The sequence below is a fragment of the Sinocyclocheilus rhinocerous genome, unplaced genomic scaffold (genome assembly GCF_001515625.1).
Source record: "Sinocyclocheilus rhinocerous isolate Xijiao unplaced genomic scaffold, SAMN03320098_v1.1 scaffold397, whole genome shotgun sequence".
Classification (NCBI taxonomy): domain Eukaryota; kingdom Metazoa; phylum Chordata; class Actinopteri; order Cypriniformes; family Cyprinidae; genus Sinocyclocheilus; species Sinocyclocheilus rhinocerous.
Genome location: NW_015663491.1, coordinates 575,144 through 593,389, shown reverse-complemented (window position 1 = coordinate 593,389; position 18,246 = coordinate 575,144). Strand labels below are relative to the sequence as shown.

At 37.0% G+C, this 18,246-nt stretch overlaps 1 protein-coding gene across 9 annotated transcripts in view; it reads right to left on the bottom strand.

Moving 5' to 3' along the window:
• The window catches only part of LOC107728845 (protein furry homolog), a 69,395-nt gene that overhangs the window by 50,186 nt on the left and 963 nt on the right, over nucleotides 1–18,246 (bottom strand). For 6 of the 9 annotated variants that reach the window (XM_016539122.1, XM_016539124.1, XM_016539123.1 and 3 more), the window contains exon 1: nucleotides 12,297–12,684. The exons of 2 other annotated variants lie outside the window; for them this stretch is intronic. In XM_016539122.1, the coding sequence (XP_016394608.1) occupies nucleotides 12,297–12,489 (193 nt within the window). In that variant the 5' untranslated portion in view covers nucleotides 12,490–12,684. Of the gene's footprint in view, nucleotides 1–4,038; nucleotides 4,247–12,296; nucleotides 12,685–18,246 lie in introns of those variants that run through there. One more of the 9 variants, XM_016539128.1, reaches the window with a different exon arrangement.

Sequence of the window (18,246 nt, the reverse complement as noted above, 5' to 3'; positions counted from 1 at the left end):
ATCTCGCATAACACTAAAACCCATCAATTAAATCAATGTGAATTCTACTTACTTCATTTTAGGCCCGTAGTATTGCAGCCATCTTGTTGCCTTTGACATCCCAGCACTCCACGTTGCCTTTGCTCTGAAAACATTGATTTCAAAAACATGTGCAAGTATCAGTTTCGAATTAAAAAACGTGAGGAGCAAATATCAGTCTGAAATGGTAAATAACGTTAGCAAAACAGCCATCATAAATGCTCCTCGAGCCGATGTGTTTAACGTTACCGGGGCTTCGGCTGCATTAGTAAACTTAATTAGCATCACATGGATATGCTTGATGAAACTGACGAAGCGGATCATAAATAATGATTAACAAAAAGTTAAAAGTTATTGCAATATAGTGAATGAGTGGGTTTGTCTACTTGTTGCTTTAGTTTCTGTGGCGCGAGTGTCGGTTAGATCTGTCAGCCGTTTTTCTGGTTTAAAAGACAAAAATCACCGGACTTGTTTGAAAAGCACAAAAAATATTTTTTATTTTCCCACTGACTGTTTCCTGGATGACAGCCAGATTAGCCAATCATGATCAAAGCAATAAGGTAAAACAACCAATAGGAATTGTTTCTGCGTGGTAACGTAGCGAAATGTAGTTTTATTGTTGTTAATGATAATGATAATAATTCTATTTTAACAGATTTGAGAATAGGTTTCATGATCAAAATATTGTAAAATGTGAATAAATTAATGATCATAATAATAATTTAAAAGGCAGAAATTTCTTTTGTATGTTATTAAAGACATTACGTCGATTCTGTCAGGGTCCTGCCCTGACGGTCATGTCTGTTCTGTCTTTGTTTAACGTTTCCTTGTTTGTCTTGTGTCTGAGCACATGGCTTTGTCTTTGTTTATGTTGGCCATGTGCTCCTCTCGTCCTGCCCCCTTGTTTCCCTCTACCACACCCCCTTGTTTAGTCCTAGTCTAGTCCTCATTAACTTGATTGTGTCCACCTGTTCCTCATGTGTTCTGCTCCTTTATAGTGTGCCTCTTCCCTCATGTATCTGCTGGTTCGTTGCATTAGTTCATTGTGTGAAAAACAATTCCTTGTCAGTCTATTCGTCATATTAGTAGTGTTAGATTTTACTTTCCTAGCTTTGTTAGCTTTGTATTTAGTTCTCTTGAAGTTTATTAGGGTTTCTTTGTTTTTATTTTGCTGTACTGTCTTTATTGTCTTTATGTTTGCTCTAGTTTTCTCAAGCCTCTAGTTTGGTTTCTTTGTTTTTTTTGGTTTTATTTGCTTTCTGCAGTTTGTATTTGTTTCTTTTTTTTCTTTCTAGTCATAGTGTAGTCAGAGTGTTATTTTGCTGCTGCTTGTTCTCTCTTGTGGTCTTGTCTTGTGTGTCGTGTTATGTCTTGTGTTTGTTCCTGTTCTGTGTCCTGAATCCCTCCTGGCTGCTGTTCTCAAGACCTGGCTCTCTGACTGGACTGGTATCACTACTGCTCCAAGTATCAAGCCCTGGTTCCTCAAGCTGCTGCCTGATATCCAGTGTTCTCATCGACTGGGGCTGCTCTATCTCCTTTGTTCTCCAGCAAGACTTTGTTCAGGTCTGACCAAGGACCAGCAGCCTGCCCTTTTGTACTGTTTGGACTCTCACATCATCCCATTCGTTCCTTGTCTTGTCAATAAACCTCACTCCCTTGGTCATTCTGCATCTGGGTCTCTCTCTAGTAAACTGCTGTGACAAAACCGTGACAGATAATATAATACCTGTGAAATATGATATGAGAATGGCTTTTGTGAAACCACCATTGCACGCTCCAGTGAAATCCAGTGGAATAGAATGATGGTGTCACAAGAGCTAATCTGATATCATACTTCACTTCATCACTGCATTTCACTGGATACCACTGGATTCACTGGTGTGTGCAGTGATGGCGCCATAACAACTATCCTGGCATCATATTTCACTGGATGTGAATTGCAGTGAAATCCAGTGGTGACGCTACAATAACAATTATGATAATATAATTTCTAGTGAAAATGTTTATGACAATAATTGGATGGATATTATGACATCATAAATGCACAAAAATACATATAGTGGAACTAGTTTAAAACTAATGAATGGCTCTTGTGAGCCGGATCTTTCTGTCAAAAGACCCATATACTCATTATTTATAAGGCAAAAGAATGTTTACCTAGTTATTAAAATGACACCATCATGGAAAAACTAATAGTTCAAAACTTAACACTAAAATAACAGCTTTTGCATTTTTCAAAAAGCATTATAAAAAATTATTTATTCATTAAAAGTTTGCTTTTCAGATGAGGACATTTATATGTTACCAAAGGAGGGTCAAATTTAACTAAAGTAACACATTTATCCCTAAACTACAGCTAAGTATATACACAATAATTATGAATCAGTGCAAGGCAAGTCCAGACACACTATCATCTGTATAATGACTACAAGATCCAGTCCAAGTGATTGCTCGGAAATACAGTATAATACAGTAATCGCACTAGAGCACCACTCTCGATAATTATTATGTCTAAGTGTGTGTTAAAAAGAGCAAGCAAACTCTACCTTATTTATCAATATAAACATACAAGACCCCTTTCTCCATTCATCTACTTTTCTTTATCTTAACATGATTACTTGTTGCTCCATCTTATCTTGATAATCACTTTGTACACAAGCTAATTCACAGCAGGTTAAGCTTATATAAAAAAGGTGGCTCTAACAAAAAGACAGGGCATCTGGAAAGCGTACCAAGCTATAGCAAATTAAACTGATAGAGAAAGAGAGCATGCAAAAGAAAAAAAATGAGAAAGACAGCATGCAGAAAAAGAGATCAGAGGGCCTGGAAAGAGATTTGAGTAGATTTGCTTGAGTGAGTTAGCAGACTGTTACCACGCCACCTGTTCTACTTCACAGGGATCGAGCAGCATGTCTAAAACACATGGGAACAAATTAACAGCCACTGGACAGCAACACAGCTCCTCTATACAAGAAAAACACATCTTTATCACCTTCAGTTGACAGTTCTACCTCTGCTGACAGTGCAAGGTAGAGATCCCTCTAACACACATACACACTACAGAGCAGTGACTTAACATGTCAAACTGTATGTATTTGAAGGGGTCATTTGTGAGGCTAAGACCTTGTTTATACAGGTTAAATTCAGTGATGTAACATTTCCCATCCCAGTGGCATGAATCCTTTTGATCCAGCACCTTATCATATAGAACCTTCAATGTCAAACTCCATTCACTTCTGATTTAACATTCAAACTGAAATGTCAGACTCTTTAAGTAAAGTTTTACATTAAGGTCATAACAACTACTCTATAAAATAAATTTAATTACAGAATAGAACTAATGTTAAAGTTGTTCCAACCATTTTAATCTAAACTAGAATAGTTTAAGAAATAATTCAGGTACACATAGGTTCTCCATTTGTCCCTCACGCAAAACAATAACACTTAAAGAAAACACGCCCTATATTCCACTCAGACTTTGTAAAATTATGCTTTTCATACATCATCAGAAACACATGATGTCACTGTCGCCCTATGTCATCCATGACATAGAACAACCTTGACATGGCACACACTCACACTGAGAGGTATTGACGTGCTCAAACGCAGCACGTGATGAAAAACAACAGCACAAATCCTCCTGATCATGCCACAAGCCTCTTTGGTCTGCAGTCATTACATAACGCAACCTCTCCAGCCAAACACTAATGAACAGGACACACACACATTTAACATCATCACTTTACAAGTAACATCCTGAGTGCTTCTACGAGTGTGAATATTGGATAACCAAAGTCAATAATCTCAGAAATAGCAGAAGGATGTAAACATCCCAGAGTGAACTGAACCATTTAAGTCTCCTGATAACGTTGGGGTTTATATCTCGTCACTAGCACGAAAGAATATAAAACTGAGGAAACGCATAGATTCAGCAGATCATAAACAACGCGGCACACAAATGCAGCGGCATCTCATGTGGAGGAAGAATACTGCGTGCGTGTGTGCAGAGTTCGTACTCACTGCTGCCCCAGGATTTCAGCAGAGACTTGATGCTGATCTCAAAAAAGCCTGAGTCCTGCTGGCCGGCCATGGCTGGATAGCAGGCTCAGTCTCTGTAGCGACACAGAGATGACAATCCAGGCAGAGAGAGTTGGTGGAGTGATGTAAAGAGAGAGAGAGGCTGCTTTACAGCACCATACGCTGCAGCAGTCTTTCGCTACGTGTCCTGTGTCAGCTCTGAGCACCAACTGCTCTCTCTTCTCTACATCTCTCTTTCCTGCCCCCTCCCTGCCTCACGCTCTCTCTCATCAGCCGCTTTCTCTCTCGCTCACTCTGCATCAAGAGGATTGGCTCTCAGAGAGAGACTGAAAGAGAGAGCGAGCGAGCGAGCTGCTGTTGGTATTGTCCAGTCTCCCTGAGAAGGACATCAAGAAAAAGGGAGGGGGAGGGGTTTGTTTGTTTACTGCAGTACTGCCCTGACCAGGGCTGTGTTTCCCAAAAGCATCGTAAACCTAAGTACATCGTAGACCCATTGCCACCAGTGGATCTACGATCAACTTACAGTAGGCTTACGATGCTTTTGAGAAACGCAGCCCAGATTGGTACAGAAAAGCTGTACCTCAATGTTCTCGTTTGCCATCCTGACAATGCACTAAATGTAAATATGTTTTCAGCAGAATGATGCTGCAGAGATTGCAAGTTGAGATTGCAAATTAAACCATTTTTAATGGCATTTTATTTTAAAATTAGTATATTAAAGGAATGGTTTACCTAAAAAGGAAAATGTGCTGAAAATATACTCTCAGGCCATCCAATATGTAGATGAGTTTGTTTCTTCATGGGGACTGGAGAAATTTAGCATTACATCACTTGCTCACTGTTCAATCCTCTGCAGTGAATGGGTGCCGACATAATGAGTCCAAAGAGATAAAATATATTTTTTATTTTTTGGTTTGAAGATAAAATCATCACAATGATGGATTTGTTTCTTATAAACAGACAGATATTCACTTAAAGGGGTCATCGGATGCTACATGCACTTTTACAAGTTGTTTGAACTGTACTCCCGACATCTGAGTCGCTGAAGACGCAGTGGATTACATTTGTCTCTGAAGGGAATGCGCCCCCGATCTACATAAATGTGTCTATTTTCGCGCAAATCATTCGTGATCCAGCTTCACCTACAGAAGAAGTGAGTATAAGGTTTTTTAATGAATCTTTGCAAATCGCCTTTCCTAATAATGTGCTAATTAGCAAGTTTCACGATGAATGCGGCTAAAGTAAACAGTCCCTCAGAGAGCGCTTGGAAGAGAGGGGCGGGGTCAGCAGAGGTCATTAACATTTAAAGGAAAATGCTAGAAAACGGCTTGCTCTGAAAAGAGCTGTTTTTGACAGAGTAAAAAAGGTGTTTTTTACACTACCATTGAGAAATTTTAACCAACATATGCTACAGACTTTTCATTAAGACCCTAAAGAATCATATCAACTTGTGGAAAATGGGCATCCGATGACCCCTTTAACAAAATGTTAATTGATGGACTAAATTTGTGTGGATTACTTTTGGATTATTGTGATGTTTTTATCAGCTGTTTGGACTCACGTTCTGACAGCACCTATTCACTGCAGAGGATCAATTGGAAGGTATGCAACAACGAAACTCATCTACATCTTGGATGGTCTGAGGGTGAGTAAATGTTCATATTTGGGTGAACTATTCCTTTAAAATTAGGTACTTTAATGTTATATGCACAATTACATTTTATAAAGCAGCAGGTGGAGGGTGGGTGATCTTGCGTGTTCACTGTGCATGTGAAGATGACATGTCAGTGTGTGGGAATGGGATTTCATCGTCACACCATCTGCTGGCTGACATGCAGCACTGCAGCCAAACACTAGATCATACACGGCATGGTGTGCTCTTGAACACACATACAGTAAAACAGAAAGTGTGTAGGTTTCTAAAGCAAAAATCTGATTCAGTAGTTCACTGCTGACTTGACTCATGCGGAAAGCGCAACACTTAACATTATGACATCATTGTCTTCTGTCTGTTAGGCTTTTTTTTAAATCCCAAGACAGTGAAGTCACCACTGGGTAATGTCCCTATAGAACAAAGGGCAACTGAAAGCTTTGCTTCAAGATATTAAACAAATCAAAACCACAGCCAGTCCAAATTATACACCCTAATCTAACTGATTTGCACCTTTTTCCTTTTGCATTAAAGAAAAAGAAAAAGGGAGGAGACTAGAGCTGATTCATGCAAACCTGTAAGGCTGGTCTGATCATTTTGTCCAATTCTGTGTAGTAACAACAAATGTATGGCCAGTATGCAACATGCCTTAAATCTTTTTTTCTTTTTTTTTGTGGAACCAGAGCATTCCATTAAATTTATAAATTAAAATATTAATTTATTTAAATACTGTTTGTTCTTTTCACAAAGTAAATGTTTTAAAAGAAGTCTCTTATGCTCACCAAGGCTGTATTTATTTGATCAAAAATAAAATTTAAACAGTAATATTGTTAAATATTATTACAATTTAAAATATCTGTTTTCCATTTTATTATTTCAAATGTAATTTATTCCTGTGATGGCATAATATCTTATTTACAAAACATACTTTTAGAATGGAACAAACTAAGCATTTTTTTTGCATTAATGGTCGATATACATCAGCAAAGGAATGTGATGCTAATCTCTCAGATGTTCACAGCAGACAGAATATAAGACTCGTGGAAGGATGAAAGTAAATAGTTTCCATGTGAAAGCAGTTGGATTTAATTTTTGTTAACAGCGGTTGGCGAGTTACCAAACACGTTCTCCTCAATGCTCTTTATCTTTCCAGAAATTCTTGTTCTTTTTCTTTTTTGTTCACTTTTGCCTTGCCTATATTAAGACATCCACAGAAAGAAGCAGAAAGGAAATGCTTATAACCCTAACTGTAAACATGAGCATCCGTAATATTAATGCTTCCCTTTGTAAACATACAGTATGTTTACGCCAAATGAACAGTTTTGGAAAGAGAGTATAACTGTATGACAACTTGATTGACAGAGCATGAATTAGTGCAATGTATCATAGCTCTCAGCCAAACAACTGGAGAAAGATCATTCTCATTCAGTCACAGCTGAAATAATGTGAAACCGAGAGGAACTGATCTTTTTTCTGCAAGATGCGTGACCAAATAATGTAATAAAACACGAGGGAGATTAAATATGCATATTGTGTAAATCGCTTTAACTTGCTTATTATTTCAATATTTTATTACCTTGCTCACTGCATATGACAGATGCAGCTTGATTCATATGCAGAGAGAGAGCCATAAAAATGTCCAGCTCTGGTAAACACTGCCAGCATTTAGATGCAATAAAGTGGTGATATAAATCAGTGAAAAATGAATTATGTGTTTGTGCTGAAAAAGTTTGGAAAAGTGCTGTTTGCGGTGGCTTGAATTGACTGTTTAACTGCTACTGTGGAGTTCTCCCAGCTGCCCCGGGCACATCTCCACAGCAGCTGGGGTCACACCCACCACTTCCACCACACACAAACGCTCTCACGGTTTGGTCTGGTGAGCTGCTTTAAAGAAATCACTTAAAAGTAAAGCTTACTGTCCAACTGACAAAATAAACGATCACAAAATTCAAAATTTAAGGTGATTTTACAGCCATTCCAACCAGTCTGGTTTCTTTCTTCTGATATTCTGAAGAATATTTTAAACTGTTTTTTGTGAAGGTAGAATGACGTCAAAAAGATTTGCATACGCAGGGAATGAATCTTTTAAAATGGAAATCTGAATTATTCCTTCATTTTTTGTGCTGCACAACATAGGTTTGCTGTTTCAATTAAAACAAGAATGAAAAATTTTGATTTTCCTTCAAAAATATTGTTTTAAAAAGCTGTTTTATTATTGTTATTATTAATTTGAGAAGTACATTGTACTTTACAATAGTAATTGTCAAGTCAAGTTAAACTGAACTTGATATTTAAATAGTCTTTTTTTATTTTTAATTCATTATTATTAAAAAAAAGAATAATTTTTTGCAGTTTAATATTTACAGACACTGGTCCATATCCCAATTTTAGTAAGTGTACAGCCCTTCTTTTGATTTATTCATCCACATGTGAAAAAAGTTCTATGACATTCTGCATTATACTGTAAATTTCATTTTTATGACTGGATTCCGTGATTCTGTTTGCGTTTTCTGCATTGAAGAAATAACTGAACCACAATGACTTTCATTGTATGAACAAAATATTCTGTTGAATGGATATTTAAACATGGTAAACATTGTAAAACGTATCTGGCAATAAGATGTGATATTTGATTGCCAAGCCAAACAAAGAGTTGCTATAAAAGCCACGCAGGACAATAATGTATGGCCATGCCTGCTGGTACAAGCTAAAAAAGTACAGCTGCTTAAAACAGTTTGTGCTATTAATGAAAAGCAATTAAATGCTGAGTCAAGTGTTTGTTTTGCTGCATAACTCATACTAGGCATCAATTGATGACATTCCTAGTTTATGATATTATTCTCTGCTACGAGAGCTTCACAGCAGTCATGCTTGGATAATCTTAACAAGAAACCCCCAGAATTCCAAGCATTCAGAGCGTCAGGCGGCCTCTGCCAGCTGTTAGACTCTGGCACAGGGATCGCTGACTATCCAGCAACTGGGATCCTGTTACCATGATACTAGTTCCGTGTCAGTGCTGGTGAGCAAACCGCCTTCCAAAACCCATGATCTAATTGGGCTCTTTCCAATAAGAGTCAATGATGGGTCAAGATGCTAAAATTAAATAAGGAAAACTGAGAGACACGTGAACATTCTTCATAACAAATCTTTGGCTTTGGAACAACGTGAGGGTGAGTAAATTAAATCTACATACTAATTCAGGCTACTGTAGAAATCTCTTTAAAGGGGTCCTATTTTGCTCTTTTACAAAGTCTTGATTTTGTTTTGGGGGTGTACTAGAACAGGCTCGCATACTAGGTTGTTCGAAAAACACATTATTTTTCACATATTTTACATTATTACAACACCTCTCTCCCCAGTCTGGCATGAACGGCTCGAATAGTTCCTGTATCAAATGAAGGCCCGCCTTCTGAAATACGAAATGTGCTGTGATTGGTTAGCTGGGCCAGTGTGTGTTGTGATTGGCACCACTTGGCGCCTGGTCGGGAAATGTCATGTATGGCGTTATTTTAATGACAAATGTCGAGAGCGCATTATTGTAGCGCGAAAGCACATTAATATATTGCGCGAGCGCGAATCTCTCCGCTCGCGCGCGGATTTCTTTTGCTCTTGCACATGAAAATACTACATGAAATCTAACTGGCTGAGTGAACTGAACCTGGAATTCTTTTGACAATCAAAGCTGTATCTTTCATTTCTTTCCAGTTTAATAATATTTAGCAATGTTAATGAAATGTAGCCTATAGAAATGGCTAGGAATTGGGTGCTTGGATGATTTGTACATATAACCTCTGTCCAACTGGTTGGTCTCTGAGCATTTTATCTAAAAACAACATATAGCCTATGGCTCTAAAGACTTCATATAAAACATCAATGTTATGTCATAATGTTTTCAGGTTTGAATTGGGTGTTTTTTTTAAAGATTTTTTTTTCATGAAAATTCACTTAATATTAGCTACACATTCAATGGCACTCTACTCTAAAACAGTGAATATACAATTATATGACAGTTACATGTAATTACATTGTCTGCAAATGCATTAAACCCATAGAATAGAATGTAGTAATGTTACGGCAAATATGAAAAATTCATTATAGTGTTATATTTGGTCTCCAAATCGTAAGTATCGGTTTAGGGAATAGTGCATCTGACCCATAAAGATTCAGGTGCGAAAATAATTAATATCTATAGTGCATGAGCACAGAGATTTGAGAGTGCACAGGACACAGTTTGAGTGAGGAGAGACATGTTTTAAGTGCGCACACTCTCCGGGCGAGAGCAGCGTGTATCTGAGCGCGCGCGTCCGGTTTTGTGCAAGAGCAAAAGAAATCCGCGCATGAGCGGAGAGATTCGCACTCGCGCATTATATTATTAATGTGCTTTCGCGCTACAATAATGCGCTCTCGACATTTGTCATTAAAATAACGCCATAGTCATGCCCCTTACCACAGTCGCCTGCGAACTAAAGTTGAAAAAGTGAAAAAGCATAATAGGAAGAAAAAACTCCCTCTTTGTGTTCTGCTGGTTTCTCCTCTGATAAAAGGTCTTTTCAGTCAAGTAAGACTTCTGTGAGGGTTCCTGGTCTTAAAGGCATCTGACACACCTGTTCAGTACAGCTCTGAAAAAGCAATCGGTCACTCAGCAGAAACCCTTAATATACTCCTTTTATAGCGTTGGAGAGGACAGGACAGGAGAACACAGCACCAGATAAAACACAAGACATTATACCACAAATCAAACCTTTGAAACAACTAAAATGTTTATTATACCCTGACTTCTAAACCACTATCCACTTTCCCTCCAAAGTCTTCATGGCCAAATTCTCTCTGTTCTCTCACTCCGTTTCTTTGTTTTAAATGTATCCCTCAACCTTCATATTCAACTGTTGACATAATAAACTGTATTTCTTCATTGTTCTAAGGCCTTGCTGAGACAGGCGGAATTTTTGATTCAGATCTGTCTATATTTTTGTAGTCAGAACAGGAAAAACACATCAAACCATCTAATGAAATCCATTTGATTAAACAGGTGTATGTATGTCCGCCTGGATTTTTAAGATTTTTTTTTTTCATAATTCATGGTTGTTTGTTACATCACATTTTGAGGCAAGAATACTTCATTAACCCAACTGCATACCATTGAAAACTTTGAGGTCATTAAGATTTTTTTATTTTTTTTATTAGAAATGTATTATTTTATTCAGAAAGGGTGTAAACTCATCAAAAGTGACAGTAAAGACATTTATAAATGGTAGTATGGTACAAAAGAGTTCTATTTCAAATAAAAGTTATTTTGACATGTCTATTAATCAAAGAATCCTAACAAAAGTATGGTTTCCACAAAAATGTGTGCAGCTCAACTGTTTTTAACTGATTTTTTTTTTTTGTAACTCTTTCTGAGCACCAAATCAGCATATTAAAATGATTTCTTAAGGATCATGTGGCACTGAAGACAAGAGTAATGATGCTGAAAATGCAGCAATTAATTACATTTTAAAATACATTAAAATAGAAAACAGTTATTTTAAATTATAAATATACTTCACAACATTACAGATTTTACTGTATTTTTGATCAAATAAATGCAGCCTTAGTGAGACTTTATTAAAAACATTTTATAAAAAAATTAAGAATACCAACCCCAAACTTTTGAACGGTGGTATGTTACACTTTTTACCTTAGTGTTTACAATGTTTTGGATACTGCTCTCATGAAAAACACAATCATTGGCAAAACGTTCATTGCTAGCATCTCAAAAATAGTGAATCTACACAGGTCTGCGCCATTACTATGACAACCAATGTGGACATATAGCAAAATCAACTGGAAATGAACAAAATGACAGAAAAAAAAGATAAGTATAAAAAAAATCTGTATAAATAAAAGTTCACATTAAATATTCCTTATTTTTCTTTCTGTTCAGTTTTCTTTTCTCCTATATGTTGGCTTTGCATACGGACCATCCCAGCTGTGGTTCCGGATGAATTGAGATGCTGGTTTAACTAGGGTCTAATTAAAACCCAAAATGATCTCTTTCCTGATCCTGATGCTATCTATATATCATCATCCACATCCACCCTTCCCCCTATTCCACCATCGCTCACGTAGCCACAGGTCCCAACTGAAGTCCCTTAAGATCACTAACTGTGTGGCAATAGTCCTTGTCAACCCATGGGAGCCACTTTTTGTCTCCACAATGAACATTTGAGGGTGGGGGTGACATTTTATGGCTTCTCAAAACCTGGCTCTAATAATGTGAAAAGAAAATGAAAAGGTACGATACAACCACAGCCAGCCACAAGTTTCAACAAAATTCCCCACCCGCGCAATGATCTCTAGCTGACGGCTACAAGAATGTCAAACACAGTCATTGCATGACATCATAGTGTTGAGTCACAAAAATACAAGAAACACAAGTTTGATGTCCTGTGTGTGAGGGAAAGATGGGAGTCTACCACTTGGCAGGACATTAAAGACAGATCTAATTAAATTACACATTACGAGTGATGACTCGCGTGTCGTACAGTAACACATCAAGATGTTAAAAACAGCAATGTGTCTGACTACCAAAGCAAAACCTGAGCAGTACCTTCTTTGAAGATGGTGGGTCTTTTTCTCGGCTGGATCTTCCTGAACTTCCCTTTAAAGTCCGCTGGAGCGAACATATGCATGGAGAGACTAGCCATGTGGACCAAAACAATCCCATCCTGGCTCTGGGTTTCACAAGGGTCCGGTTTATCGTCCACCACAACTCCGGCACTGCCGACATCCTCCACGGACATATCCGACACGGATGACAAAGAGAGGAACCGCTTTCACCAGCTACGGATCAGCATGGATACAGATCTCCAGAGAAGCTCCTCTATGTTCTGCCTGTCTCTTCTTTTGTGGGTTTTTTTGTGCGTCTTTCCTCAGTACCAGGTACATGAGCTTTAAAGTGTGAAGTAAATCAGAGGGATGAGTGCTTATGCTCTCTGTCTGCTCTCACAGGTCCAGGCTGTTTAGCCAGTTACAGTAACACGCCTGAATGGGGCAGGTGTTGGATTACTCAAGACAGAAACGCCTCTTTTTTGAGAGAGAGGGTGGAGATTTTGGAAGTAAAGGAGGAGAGACGGGGCAAGTTTGGCTGTGTTTATTTTAATGTGAATCAGGTTTAGTGTTTTAGATACATTGCCATTTGTGTGGACAGAAAGCAAAATAACCCACCTCTGGTTTGTATTAACTCGTTTTATGTTTTGCATCCAAGGTGTTTTCGAAACGGTCGTCAAGGCACTGTGTCCCCCGAGTTTGATTCCCAAGTGCTCACGAAACAAGCATTATGTAAATCAGCAGCCGAATACAATCCTTGGACGAGGGTGTTTATTTGGACCACCTTTTTAAATATCATTAAGCTAACAAACTCAGCCACACTGTTCACTGACCTGCAGGCGTTGCTGGTTTTACAGAGTAACCTTTTGAAGGCCAGCATGGAACAACTACCTTATTCTCAGACTCTCCCTCTGAGTGGCCCTGGCTGAAAGTCCAGAAAAAAAAACAGAGACTGACCACTCCCTCGAGAGAACACAAAACAGCCCTTTTCTTCAATAAACAACATTTTGATGCCAATCCAAATAGGGTCAACGTCTCTTCCCAAGGGCCTTCATAGCCATCTCAGAGTTGCAGAACTGAAAGCTCTTTACACCAGCAAAAAAAAACCCCAAAAAAAACACAGGAAACAAAGTCAAACACAGACTGACTGTGTATGAACAGCCTGCTAATAATTTCCAAGTCATAACTCTAATACAAACACAAACTCTAATACAGAAAAGTGAAAAAAAAATCCCATCAATTTACATATATCTAGACATTAGAATATCATAGAGATGGGCAATTTTCAACCCTCTACGGACACCTTGGCAATTGAATCGCCATTGGCTAGTAAATTTTTTTTCTGATAAACTATATATGGATATGTATATTATATATTTACATTTTTTATATTTATTTTACAAACATATATAATGTTTGTAAAATGGCACAGCTTTTTAAATATCTGAAAGTACACTCTTAACATCAGTCAGTCAAGCATTATAATATGATATTATGATAATCAAGTATCATTTAATGATAGAACTTTAGTAATTTGAATTAAAACTTGGTAACCATAGATATTATTATTATTATACGAATTCTACTAATAAGAACGATATAAAGCGCACCAAGGATTAATTAACGAGCTGCTTGATGAATATTAATCAGGTTGTGTGCATTCGCTAGAATTGATTTGCTGAATTCAAATCAGGGATGATAATAGGTGAGTGCCAGCCAATGAGATTGTCGTTTGCGCATTAGTTCCACCCACTACCGGAGAAACCGGCAGTTCTTAAAAACTGAAGAACTCCAAAGGAACTCCGTTATTTTGACAGGAAAATACAACAGAATATCGTTTACATATAGCGCATCAATTCTGCATGGTATGTAAGACTCTCTCGCTCTGTCTCTCTCTTTGCATGTGAGAAAAAAGCAAAGTGACGGCTAGGCGTGCGCCTTCACACTAAAGTTTACGGTACGCGAAATACAGGTGCGCTGCACATCCATAGAGATGAACTGAAAAATAGCACAGATCGCTTGACTGAGAGAGAACTCTGAAGCGCTCAGAGTGTTCTGTGAGTGAAAACATATCTGTGCTTAACTTATACTTAGCCTCCAACCCACACACTGGCGAGTAAAATCTGAGAATTTATTAGCCATTGGCTAATATTAGACATCATTTAGTCGCCCAGAGTAAAGATTTAGTCGCATATGCGAGTGATTTACTCGCATTGTAGAGGGTTGATTTTGATTGACCCAGTCACAATCACCGAGCAACTATGTTCTACTATTCTTACATAGAAAGTGTCATTACATTTTCCATCGTCTACTGGTTCCATTCAATCAATCTTCAAAATATAAATAGTTTGGAACTTACAGTTAAAGTCTGCTCAAAAATGATTGGACTTCCTATCAGGACTCTTTCTACTGTGAGTGAACAGCAAATGCTGAGGTTAGCTGGCAGGATCATACAAGACCCTTCACATGTCTTGTTTTCTGTTTTTGAGTAGCTCCCCTCAGGACGAAAACGATGAAAACTCATCATCCCGTCCCTCAAAAATGTGTGTCGTCTTTATGTAAAACAGATAAAAATACAAAGAACCCTGCAAATACCACCGGCCCACCCCAAAATAGCACACCTAATTGGCGCAGCCTAATTACTGGAGATAACCTAGAACTCCAGACTGCAGCGCGCACACATGTGTGATCACCACATCAAGGCAGGATTTGTGTTTATGTACTCGCTAGTGATCTTCAGATATCACATTCCTCAGATGACAGTTAGGACTGGTCTGCCAGAAGAGTGATGCCACATGGACATGCCATCCACAAAGAAAGCCATTCTGAGACACTGTCAAGTGACTTCACATAGTGAAATGTCCATATTTACAAATTTTGACAAGTTAGTTTAGTCTTGTTTTCTTATTGTTTGGCTGATCCTTTATAGACAGTAACTGACTCGTCTGTCTTCTCTTCATCTCAAGGGCACTTTGAAATGCTCTTCTATTGATTTGATCTCTCTCAAAAATTTACACAACACCTTATGCATTAGCAGTGTCATGTTTCAAAAGCTCTTTAGTTAAAGTGCCCTGAAAGCAAAGCGGAAATGTGATTTAGAAACTGTGAAAATGGCATGAAAGCTTGGTGGAAGATCTAAAGATTTGTTTGTATTTGATTTTCTTTTTTTTTAATGTGGTGTTGTAGATTTAATGGTGAACACTAGAAAAAGGGGTGGATGTATCGGTTTTCTCTGACATAAAGTGGCAACAACTGTGAGAAAGAAGAAAAAAAAAACAGGAAAAAAAGCCAGTTTACAGTACAACATTTATCTCAAAAGCTGATTTAAATGAAGTGTGAGGCTGCCCTCTAGAGTTCAGTAGAGGTACAGTTCATGGGTTTATTCCAATATTATTTATTTATTTATTTCTGAGAAAATAAAATATGCTATTAAAATAACTTCAACCATAACTAATTTTAAGAAGCTAAAGTTCAGTTCAATTTTCAGTTTCACATGGTTCTTCAGAATTCATTGAAATGCTGATGTGCTGCTCAAGAAACACATCACTTTTTTCAGGATTATTTGATGAATAAAAAGTTTTGAACATTACTTTACATCAAATTTAATGGCTTAAAGCACAAAGTATGTAAAAGCATTAAAAGGATTATGGTAACACATTACAACTTTACACTTTACAATAAGACTTAATTTGTAAACATTAGATAACTCATTAGCTAACAAACTCACAATGATCAACTTTTTTCAGCATTAATTAATCTTTGTTAATGTTAATAAAAATACAATTGCACATTTTCAATTCACATTACATTAATGTAAAGAGATACAACTTTCATTAAAAATGTATTAGTAAATGTTGAAAGTATAATATGAAATAAGAAATCACTATAATTATCTTTCATTGTTAATGTTAATTATTATTAATAAATGAAACCTTTTATTCTTAAAGTTATTAAGAATAAAAGTTTTGTTTTTTTCATGATTCTGTTGTTGGGCTTTTGAGTAGATTACAATGTGTGATCAGCACTAGGGTTGCAACTGTGCATCACTCTCATTGCTTATTAGCCTGAGAAACATCACAAAAAGATAAACTATTCGAGATGAGGGATGTGAAGATGGATGGAGATAGAGATGAAAAAACAATCCAGTGTTGCTATGGCTATGTTCCTTTTTTGCAGCTTACTCCCCAGTTAATAATTCATGACTTGAGCTTTGAAAAACAGCCAGACTGAGAAGAGAGACATACAGTACACAATATGGGTACAGCAGCTGAACAATGAACAGCTCTTGACTAAAAACTGGTCACCATAGCACTTTGGCTTGACTCAAATGCACACATCTCTCACTTCTGTTTCTAAAAACTACCTGCCAGAAGCTGTTATATAAAATCCTGTAACAATCAGAATCAGAATCAGAATGAGCTTTATTGCCAGGTATGTTTTCACATACGAGGAATTTGTTTTCATGACAGAAGCTTCCGCAGTGCACCAGAATGACAGCGACAGAACAAAAAACACAGATAATAAAAGAAGAATAAAAAATAGAACAAGTAAATAAGGAATAACAATATATAAATTGACAAGCACCCACTAACCTACACACAATAACCAAGACCATCTCTCTACAATTACGTAATGTCTAAGTGGGCTGCGCATCACATATTCAGTCAAATCTCTCAGTAACTGTGAAATGTGTGTTCTTCTGAAGCGCTACAGAAAGAATGTAAAACAATTAGATATGCATTTCCTGAAGGAAATCACAATTATTTATGTGAACAAATTGGTGTCATAACTGTTGTTTAGATTTTGAATAACAACATTCTAACAATCTATTAAGCCAACAGGAAATTTGAAGTTCAAAGAAAAAAAGATACAAAGCACATTTAAGCTCAAAATGATCTACAATCTTCAGGTATTGCAAGTTCTGATCCAGAAAGCATTTCTTTGTCATGAGAACCTAAACACATCTAGACAATGCAAATATGTTTTACAGATTTATAAATCAAACTATCATACTGGCTAAAATGCATCCTTTAATATACAATTATATTCTCTTCACTAATTGTAAAGCAGGATATGAACCGCAAGACTAAATTACAACATCAAATCATCTACGATAAATGCGCCCACACACTCACAAACAAACCCACAGCTGAGTGCCACCTAAAGGGACTATTTGACAGACCTGTGCACGCTTTTCTTCACATTGGATCAGCATATATTACAGATTATTAGAATGATTAGCAAAACACTTCAAGCAAAATGAAATGCGTTCACAAATGGTTTCAGCAACTGAATGTAAATATTTACAAACCCTCAAGTAAACACACATGGTTCAGAGCAATGAAGTGAGCAATGCCAGCTGCCTGCTTTTGTCTGAACTACACGTAATGAATAAAGCACAGATGCTAAAGCTGTTTGTGCCCAGTGAATCCTTACTGGAACCTATGAGTATCAAAACAACTGAAGTAGGAGCAACCTGGCATACAGTAACAAAAAATTGAGCTCCAAAAGTCTGAGAGTATTATAAAATGCTTCTCCTATCTATCTATCTCTACACACACACACACACATACATATATATATATATAAAACATAATATTTTCAAGTTTTCGTTGTTTGATATTTTAAAATCTTTATTTATTTTTATATATAGATTTTGAATGCTTGATGTTCAGTGTGGCTTTTTCACGTAAATAAAACAGATTTGCATCTAAAGTCTTTGTTAATGAAGTTTACATTTACTACACCCTGTTGAAAGCACATAAATAACTGACGGAATATAATTATTCAAGATAGTAACAAATGTCATCTACATTACAGTATCCATGTCACATATATTGCACGTCAATATAATTAACTGCACAAATGAAACAATGCTAATGCAATGCTACTGCAAAACTCCAGGGTGCTCCACAGATTTGACATATTTTTGCTTATTAATTAGTAATTAA